General features: G+C 31.8%; 1 protein-coding gene across 1 annotated transcript; it reads left to right on the top strand.

Annotated features, from left to right (window-relative positions):
* Positions 1 to 1,393: 1,393 nt before the first annotated feature.
* Positions 1,394 to 4,916, top strand: LOC148611077 (uncharacterized). Its single transcript, XM_088591190.1, has 6 exons — positions 1,394 to 1,534; positions 1,824 to 1,954; positions 2,205 to 2,296; positions 2,433 to 2,642; positions 4,399 to 4,434; positions 4,837 to 4,916. The coding sequence occupies exons 1-6, from the start codon at positions 1,427 to 1,429 to the stop codon at positions 4,842 to 4,844; spliced, it is 585 nt and encodes a 194-aa protein (XP_088447316.1). The 5' UTR covers positions 1,394 to 1,426; the 3' UTR covers positions 4,845 to 4,916.
* Positions 4,917 to 10,591: the final 5,675 nt, after the last annotated feature.

Genomic DNA, 10,591 nt, shown 5'->3' on the forward strand with positions numbered 1-10,591 from the left:
TTCTAAAAAGTGCAGATTTGAATGCAGAAAAGATTATCGTTATTAGGAAGTATAGCATATGTAAACTGAAAAAGCATCGTTAGTTTGGTGGGTTTTTCTACACCATGAATCACTTTACCATTGGCAGTGTCTGAATTTTATGTGAACTGGTACTTAATTAGTTCCTGTTAAAACTTGACATAAGGGATAATAGATGTGCTTCGAATGGCTTGCTCATTTATGAGACTGGGAGTGCTTCAGCTTGTGTTTAAACAATTGTAAAACAATTGTTAGAAACATTTTGTTAATAAACATGTTATATGGCACAAATTGCAATGAAAAAATCAAATGTCTCGATGGGACAAAATAACAAATTGTATAGATTATATACGCAAAATCAATTCATCTTTGTATCCTTGATTTAAAAAAAATAAAATGCTTGGTTATTTTGACTCTTCTCATATCTGTTGATAAGCCTTAACAAGAGTTGTTTTTATTGACTGAATTTTTAAATATTTGTGAGGAAAATACAACATCCTTGATTGGGAGGATGGGCATTGCTAACTAGTAACGTTTAATTTTGCTGTTGCCGATATCTCTATGATATTCAAAATATATTCAATGGTTAACTAAACGGGTGGATGTCGCCAGTCTTTCCGGGTAGGTTGATTTTTCAAAACTTAATCTGGTTCTAATTTGTTTTTTTATTAAATGAATACCTTTATTGACTTACATAGTGTCTGCTTATTACCTTTAATTATAAAGTTGTTTGAACATTAGTCCAAGGAACGATAATCCAAGTGTTCTAATCTTTATCATTATGTTGAAAACCGTCTCGATGGTCTCCACTCGAGTGCAAGATGTCGTGTTAAGAAGGAGAATGGCTGATAAATATTGACGACTAGTTGACTCGGAAGTTGAAATACTGTTGTTCTAAACACTTCTTGGAGAATGTTGGTTCTCTGAGCTAACAATTCAAGTCCGCATTAGTGTGATAGTCTTGAACCAACTATGTTTGATTAATCAGATGTTCTGCTGTTGAGTCCATAAAATATATCCTATAGTACGTTAGATAACATTATGTGATAATTTGATAGCTTTTACATCGTTGGTAATATTTCAGAACCTTATATACAGCACAAACAAACAAAAAATATTTAAGTCCAAAGGATCGTACAACGATACCGATAAAGATGCTTTCAGAGGACATAAATGAGCAAAATTGTCAGTCAACAATCAATCAATCAATCAATCTTCAGTCCTAGGCATAACCAGTTTATTCCTAACCCTTCTATAGTTTTGTAATATTTATTTCTAAATGATGTACATATATTCTACAAACTCCTACATAGTCATAAAATCATCAAAACCTTTGAAGGCCTATTAATATTTCTTATCCTTATCATTGCACAAGTTGACGTAAGTAGACAAATAACCTATACTTTCAATGGCGTATTTAATGTGCGTTTTGTTCTTTCTCCTCGCCCGTGAGTCACTGCAAGAGTTTTGCAATTTTGGGAGTATTCCGACCTTCCAGCCTTTTAATGTAAACAAGGTAACTTCAATTCACTATAATACATAATCATTGTGATTTCTTGCATATACGAAATTTACTTTGATAGAAACTATTTCAAGGTGAAATGCCTTTATTATAAAACTGTTTTAAAATAAATTAAAATGGATTCTATGGATTTTGAATATAAATATAATGTAGAAATACAAGTAGTTTGTTTTGTTTGTTTGTTTTTGTTTTTGTTTTTTTTTTTCTTTTTTTTTTTTTTTTTTTTTCTTCATTACATGGATATATGTTTATTATGTCAAATTATTGAAGCCTTCTGATCTAGTTTTTAGGTGTCTGGTACGAAATAGAAAGGACGACATTCCAATGGGGTGACAACAGCACATGGCACTCATCTGTATGGAACTGGTATAGCGGAGGCGATGGCAACATTTACATGGCTTACGGAGGATTTTCGTAAGGGTTACTTCCTTTGGTTACAAAAACATCTTTCAAATGTCGATCAAAAAGATGGCTTAAAATAACACGCGCGGGTATGAGAATAATCTCAATAATAGATTGCGGAGTTGTTCATTTATCTTATTTAACATTCAACCTAGAATGTTATAAAATACCGTGTCACTAAATAAAAAAAACGATTAACTACAATATATGGTTTAAGAAATAATGTAAGATATCACATTGTTATGTATTGTTTATTCTGTAGGAGACAGTTGCAGAAATGTTCCAAATCTCAATCGGGCATTGTTACAGGTGCAAATGGGAATTATACCATTGTTTCCGAAAATAGATACGAAGGTAAGTTTGTCCTCATAGCATTTTAGTAAGATAGATAGCTAAATACTTTGTAAACAGTAGTTTAGTCACATTTTATTTAAATCTTACAAATATATTGTTACAGTATATGTACATTTTTTAATATTTTTTTTTTCAGCAACGTTGCAGGTTGTATACACTGACTATAACATAGCACTAGTGTACCTTTGTTATGCAAGGGAAAGTAACGGCAATTGTAACACAAAAAGTGTCCATGTGTCCCTCTTAAGTCGACATCAGCAAATAAATGACAATCAGAGACAACAGCTCGTTTCTAGACTCGATAATCAATGTGTTCACGAAAGTGATCTCATCAAAGCTGATCAAGGTTAGTTCAGTTCCTTATCAAAGCTGATCAATGTAGTTCAGTTCCTCATCAAAGCTGATCAAGGTTAGTTCAGTTCCTTATCAAAGCTGATCAATGTAGTTCAGTTCCTCATCAAAGCTGATCAAGGTTAGTTCAGTTCCTTATCAAAGCTGATCAATGTAGTTCAGTTCCTCATCAAAGCTGATCAAGGTTAGTTCAGTTCCTTATCAAAGCTGATCAATGTAGTTCAGTTCCTCATCAAAGCTGATCAAGGTTAGTTCAGTTCCTTATCAAAGCTGATCAATGTAGTTCAGTTCCTCATCAAAGCTGATCAAGGTAGTTCAGTGCCTCATCAAAGCTGATCAAGGTAGTTCAGTTGTTTTGTTTCAAGGCTTTTGTCAATACTATTGTCTGTATAAATTTGTTATTATGAAAAAAAAATAGTATTACTAGAATCTTTAAATGTGAACAATCTATATTTTGATTTATATTAGTATTGTAAACCTTTACATCAACATTTTAAGTACAAAATTACAATTACTTTGTAAATTGTTTATCTTGGCATATTCTTACTTAGATACATAGGAAAAATTCTAATATACCAGTATGTTTCCATGTTTTAAATCAAATGGAAACATAAGTTAAGGACCAATATGGAAACGTATGTTAAGGACTAGTATGGACACATATGTTAAGGACCAATATGAAAACATATGTTAAGGACCAATATGAAAACACATAAAAACGAGAGTTCTCCAAATCTACTAAAAACCATACTGTTTTCATTCGTATGGAAGACATATCATTTCCATATTTTTTTTAGTTTCTTAGTTTTCATGAATTAATTTGTGAGTCCTTTATAAGCATTTAAGAAAAATGATTTTCATGTGTTTTTCAATGCATATGAAAACTTAGGTTGCAATTTATGTCCTTTGTACATGATTGTGTTTAACAATTTACAGATGAAATATTTCTGTTTTAAAATATTGCCCGTGACATCAGGTATCACAAATAACCAATGTTATTCCATAGACACTTTGTGTTTCCTTTTTATCGTACAAGTCACATGGAGTTAAATTAGCTCCGTTAAATCTTGAAAAATATGGATAAAATTCACGAAGCAACATGATTTATAACATACTTCCTTGACAAAAATAAATTATATTGCAATACGATGTGTGCATATGTAACTAATTATGCGTGTTGAGCTTTCACATATAAACGTACTTAGAACATATCGAATGGAAATAACATGTGTTTGTATAGTTGATTGGTTTTTTTTTCTCAAGATTAATGTAAGTCACAGATTCAAAAACACTATACTTTCAAATGTTAATTGGTTTATTGTTGAAAAGATGAACCGACTTTGTTTAAGGAGGAAAATTTTCTTTTGTTTGTTTTTTGTTTTTTGTTTGTTTGTTTGTTTTTTTTTATTTGTGAATTTTTTTATATGGCTTTTATTTTCGAAAACCTTTTAAAATAAGACTCATTTAACTAAAGCCACGAAAATTAGCAAGTGCGACTATTAATACATGAACAATTCATGGTCAGAATCCTGACATGACATGAATAAATCTGAATGATGCTAGACGAATTAAATTCAGCACGAACATTTTGTATTCCGGTTGCCTTTTTTTGCTCCTGCAATGTATTTTCTTACGTTTGTTACAAGGTTTCGTTTTGATAAGAATGTTGTCATTTTATATATTTGTACGTAAGCGGATTTTTAGCATTGTTCCATTACTGTTTATCTTATTCTTACTTCCTATTGTTTCAGGATTGTGTGTCGAGCCAACACCGGATCAAGGTTTGAGTATGTACTTTGTTTTTTTTTTCCTTCTTTTTTTTAAAATATCCAGTGTTATTTTGTAGTTATCGAAAACAAATGTTTTGTAGATAAAAGACACTCCTTATAACGTAAAAATCTGACATTGCACTTCCGATTTTTACGATAATTTTTAAATTAGTTAGTACAACATAAATGTGCAATAAATATTTATAATTGTTTTTTATTTAGTCTGAATTCGTGTATCGTAGCCAATTCAATTCATTTGGTCTTACAATGCTTTAAAACAGGATTAGTTTCGGTATCAGCTTTTGTTTCAAATACAAAACTGATTAGTCCATCATAGCTCTTTTGCTTTATATTGTGTAAAGTTATGACTAACTGTAACAAGTGCATAAATAGTCTGATTTCATACTTGTATATTTGTAGTTGGCTGACAACACCAAGATATACAAGATTTACAGTTTCTGTCTGCATTTATCATTTATGAATTAAACAAGTGAATAAACTGTTTGACTGTTTATTCTGAGCAAGATTTATGAATGCCAGAGACTACAGCGGTTTACAAAACTCAAAAGCTAAGGAAATGACATAAAATTCAAAGAAATTTTACAACGAACAATATACAGACAGAGAAAATTTTAAGTAAATGATCAAAACGAATCAGTATTTTTGTGAAATGTGCTCTAATAATGATTGGTACTGAAGAAAATAATCTCTGCTATTGGCAACAGAATGGAGTCTTAACGCCAGAACTTACAGAAACAACCCTTTTCAGGCATTGATAAAGCACATCATTACTCAATACAAAAGTACCAAACATATAATATTACAAATATCGATATGTTGTACACAAGTTTCAAAGAGTAACCTATCATCAGCAGCATTATAACCAAATATATGGGAAGGTCTAAATGAAATACTTACTACTACAGTGTCGGCATCGTTTTTAACAAGTCTTTAACAAAATAACAATCCGATGTTGATACAGTCAGTATATGGCATCCATAACGTCAAGTGCTATGTAAGATGAAAGGTGAAAGAGCATATCGAAATTTGAAAGATATATATGATTGGTATTTTTTTGTATGTTGAACGCTATTTTCTCTGAATCAACACTTTAAACATTCGCAATAATGACCGAAATATTCAAAATTGAAATAATGAACGCCTTGAATTTGGAGACTCAAAATCGGTGTAGAAAATAAGAACTCAGATTACAGCAGAAACGTATATATAGTAATATGTCACTTGATCTTAAATAATAGAAATTCTGGTTGCATTGTTAAAAGTCACAAAATGATGATTAAGATAGCTAGAAAAAAATTAATTTAGTGCAACATATCGTTATCTACAAAGCCATCAATGGAATTTTAAGAAAATTTCAATCAATACATATACAGATTATTGACTCATCGGACTGTCCACAAGTTAAGACATCGTGATACTTCTTTTATCATGTTCTTTCCAGAAGTTTTTTTTTAATGTCATAAAGATTTGAAAAGAAAAAAAAACATTTTACCACCCTGCATTTGCGGGGTCAGTGGTACAAAATAATTAAAATCTAAATATATGCAAGGATGATAACGTTCTTATGTTTAACACTTTTTAAATCTTGGTCCGTGAAATGGTCTTGTCGTATTTATACATTAACTTTCTTGTCCCGATTTTGAGAGGTCGTGGGATTTGAAATCACAATGCTCGTTGATTAATATATAAAATATAGTGTGATTTTGTTTTAGTCATTTTTATGAGGGGAAAATAAAGGGAACCAACATTCGAACGGTTATCAATAGAAATTCAAGGATTACGACTAGACAGGGGAAACAGACACACACACAACAAAACCCATGATATAATCAAAATAACATGTACAAAGAAACAAAAGAAATAAGCAACTCGGCCTCCATTTTAAACTGGTAGCATGGACCAGATACCCCCGTAGGAGTAGTTGATGTTTGTCATCTGAAAGTTTTAAGACTCTGATATACATCTTTTATCTACTCGGCATTATTAGAAACGTGGTCCAATGGAGCAGTGTAGCTAACATATTGATCATACTATAAGACGTATTTAAACATTTATTTCGAAATATGTGCACTCAATACCACACTGTTATATATATGCTCAACTTTAACATCTGTGCAGGTCTGTTTAATAATTTATTACTTTTACATACTTTCCATGGCGTATGACATGTGCGTTGTGTTCCTTCTTCTGGTCCCTGACGCCTCACTGTAAATTCGGAAATATACCAAGCGTTTTTTTAATCTTAGTTTAAACATATTTATTAAGTGCTTTGCGTATTTTAACATCAAGTCAAAACAATAGAACGAAATCTAAAAAAGTTTATTAAGGAATTACTGTTATATTTTTTCGGTCTAAGAGAAAATAACCTCAGTAACGTGGTGCGCACTAGATACCCTGCGTAGCAGGTTGTTTTCAAGTGTGCACTACGAGTATTTAATTTTTTTTGAAGACCGAAAAAAAATATACAACAGTCATTCCCTACAATTGCATTTTAATATCAAAATACAACGAGTTAAACAGTCAAAAAGGTTGATGACGTCACAGTCATATTACAAAATTTGGTCGATGAGGTAATGGACAAAATTTGTTTTCTAATCAGAAAGCTTGTTACTTCTGAAATGAAATTAATTTCAATTAACGAATTATTATAATCATTTTGATTTTTTTACGTATCACAACACGAGGTAAAATATGAAACTTTCAGAAAATCTTTTTCCTTTTTTAAGCTGAAGGGTCTAATGGGAACATTACTGTAATAGAAAAACCGATTGCAATATTTATATGACCTTTGAGGATGTTCCTCCTTGTAAATAAAAAAAATCTCTTTTATTACCCCTACCCTTTGAATACGCTTTAAAAATGACGGCGAGTCCAGCGTACGTTCTAAATTTTGGACTGAATGAAGCGTACAATTCAAAACTTTGCTTCCGAGTCAAATTTAAGAAATACTTCGCATGCGGGAGTACTGCGTTAGCTTTAAAAACGTGTACGAATGGGGGGGGGTATCCCTTTATTCGAATGGTCAGAATATACACAAAATAATCAACTTAGTATGTTTGTATATTATTTGATATGATATCAATTACTGAAAAAAAGTTTAAACGAGGACCCCAATGTAATTTGTTTTACACTAAGCAGTTGCAATAATGTTTAAAAGCTCAATTGGGCCTTGTTACAGCAGCAAGTAGGAATTTTTTTTTTTTTTTTTTTTTGATTCAATCATTTATGTTCTATCTATCATTAATGTTGTATTCACTTTCTACATACATTTAAAGTTAAATATTGATATGATATGTGGATATTATTAGAATTTCTGTTTATCGTGACTTTAAAATTTGTTATCCATGTTTTAATGTTTTTGAAGGCAATGACATATGAGTGTGGTTCAGTTGTACTCTAACTTTCCGTTGACAAGCGTCACTTGCGCATTTGAAGAAAAATTAAAATTTTGACAATAAAAAATTGACTTTGGCGCACAAATACGACGACAAATGTTTTGCACCTCAAAGTGGCAGCTAAAGACCCATCAAATAATCCAATATCTTTATTGGTAATCACAAATCCCTGCTTAGAGCAAACATGATAAAGTACCTTCGAGCGGCGATTATGATTCCTTCATTAGTTGACATCAGGCCATTAAATATTAGACTTAATCATTTTGTTGTGGCATTAGGTTAGTTGTATGACTATAACGTACATGGAAAGATAAGAAAAACCCTCAAGGCAGTTTCTGGATTGGAGGCATTGGATTTAAGCCACTGCAATAGAGGCACTGGATTGGAGCCATTGGATTAGAGGCACTGGATTGGAACCATTGGATTAGAGGCAGTGGATTGGAACCATTGGATTAGAGGTACTGGATTGGAGCTACTGGATTGGAGCCACTGGATCGGAGCTACTGGGTTGGAGCCACTGGATCGGAGCCAATGGATTGGAGCCACTGGATTAGAGGTACTGGATTGGAGTCACTGCTGTGATCACTGTATCACGAACTGTATCCGATATTTTCGTGGAAATAAATAATAAGTGACACTACATCCATTATATTATGCATGTTCATTTTTTAAGTTATGTTTTTCAGAAGCGTTGCAGGTTGTTTATACTGACTATAACAATGGGCAGGTGTCCTTTGTTTTGTATGGGGATGTATTGGTAAATGTAACACAAAAAGTGTCCATGTGTCGTTCCCAAAACAACGCCAATCTGAGAAGAAGACTCGGTAATCAATGCATTCACCATAGTGACTTTACTAAATTTCAGAACACATATTTCTCAAACCAGGCAGGTCCCATAACAACAGAGGTTTTACAGAAAGAAAATTATTCAAAACGCATTTTGTCCTTAATTATTTGTTTTATAGTGCTGTAAAAGTTGTCAGTTTTTTAAAACGTATTGGGATAGGATAGAGTTTATATACATCGTAATATAATTTAAGAAATTATCTCCCTTCATAGAACATTCTATATTAACATCTTTATCTCCTATGAGTAATGATTGATCGGAAGCTAAATCATTAGTTTTGTGCTTATCTCAATTAAAACCTACAAAATTATTCTGTTTTTTTAGAGGGAAGGGCGAAATTTTCTCAAAACTACTGCCATTTTTCAACAATATGTTTTAGGTCCATATCAGAGCAGAATTAGCATTTGTAATAGAGAATTTGTACTGTTGCTTTTGCTAATTTTTCCCTCAAGAATCAATATAAGTATTTCATTCATAATTTTAATCTTGCAATGCAGATATTTCAAAATACAAGTCATAGATATGTCCATCTAGAACTGGTTTGTCGTTGAAAAAACAAATCAATATATAAAAAAGAGAAACGCTTTTAATTTATTCTCTTTTAGTCGCAAAACTGATTTTTTACATTTTGAAACATCGACTTTGTTTGGAATTCCCCACAAATTTGATCATTTAATTAAAGAAGGCATATATTCCCAATACTCGGTCTGTATCATTGTAGACAATATTAGTGGTGGATCCTGAAGGGATGCAGGGGGTTGGGACACCCCTTTTTATGATGTTTTTTTTTCATTTTCATGTGTAAAATTTAAAAAAAAGCAAACAATATCCTAACACACAGCTGGCACCCCTCCTTTTCGAAGTGTCTTGGTCTACCCCTATAATATTGCCAACTCTTGTGTTTCAATAACGTATAGAGTACGATTATTGTATTAGTTCACAACCTCTGAAATGCAGGTTTTGATGTATCTTTTTTTTTATGTTTATTATTATTATTTGTGTTTTGTATCTTAGTTGCTCTTTTTTCGCTCATTACGTTTGCTTCAATGTTACGTTGACGTCTAATGTGGATGTTGCCTTTACATGTATATATGTCCAAAAATATGTTTTACGCATTGTTCTGATTACAGTTTATCTTATTTCTGCAGGTTTATGTAACCATTGCTTGATCACGGTTTGAGTAAGTATTTTATGTATTTTCAGTAAACTACTTATTGCTACGTGACAGCAATTACAAAAGAAGATTTGTCAATTTTAACTCCTAAACCTGATCACTAACAAGTCAGTCGTACCTTTAACAACAAATGTATGATTACAAAAAAAACGTTTATTTTATTTTAGTTTGTGGTTTCGTAGACAATCCAATTAATTTTATTTCAAACTGATGTGAAGCAGGTTTTGTTATCTCACCAAATCTAAAGCAGAACAGGTCTTCTAAAGACGTGTTACATCACTGCAGTTGACTTACAATATCAAATTCTACTGGAATTACAGATTCAGCACTGGTATATTTGTTCAGAAATTAAAAACATCTACATGAATTCAATTGGTTGTTTGTATTTAAGTACATCCATTTAATTTCATAACTAAGACTAATATATATAATGATTTGTATTCGTTAATCTATAGGTAAGCTTTAAAGTCCACAACAAACATATATCGCGACACTTTGTTTTCGTGTGAGGACATATTCTTGAATACTGCATGAACTTTAACGTGATAACAAATTACATGTACACGTATCTATTAATTCAAAGCATATAATGAGGCGGATCTATGGGGCTCTGAGGAATATCTTCACTTCCTCGCTTTTTGAAATCTTGTTAATTTTGTTCAGATTTTGCAAAAATGAGCACATAACAGTCAAAATCCTGATTTCTTAAGATCCGCAGCTGAATGAAGTGCATTATTT

This window comes from Perna viridis, chromosome 7 (assembly GCF_037379345.1).
Source record: "Perna viridis isolate PV_CMFRI_1.1 ecotype Kerala chromosome 7, ASM3737934v1, whole genome shotgun sequence".
Classification (NCBI taxonomy): domain Eukaryota; kingdom Metazoa; phylum Mollusca; class Bivalvia; order Mytilida; family Mytilidae; genus Perna; species Perna viridis.

What these genes read in the sequence shown, in the direction of transcription:
- LOC148611077 (XM_088591190.1), top strand. Translation starts at nt 1,427, where the DNA reads ATGGCGTATTTAATGTGCGTTTTGTTCTTTCTCCTCGCCCGTGAGTCA. An exon ending in AGCCTTTTAATGTAAACAAG is followed by an intron (nt 1,535 to 1,823) that starts GTAACTTCAATT and finishes CTTCTGATCTAG; the next exon opens with TTTTTAGGTGTCTGGTACGA. An exon ending in TCTCATCAAAGCTGATCAAG is followed by an intron (nt 2,643 to 4,398) that starts GTTAGTTCAGTT and finishes CTATTGTTTCAG; the next exon opens with GATTGTGTGTCGAGCCAACA.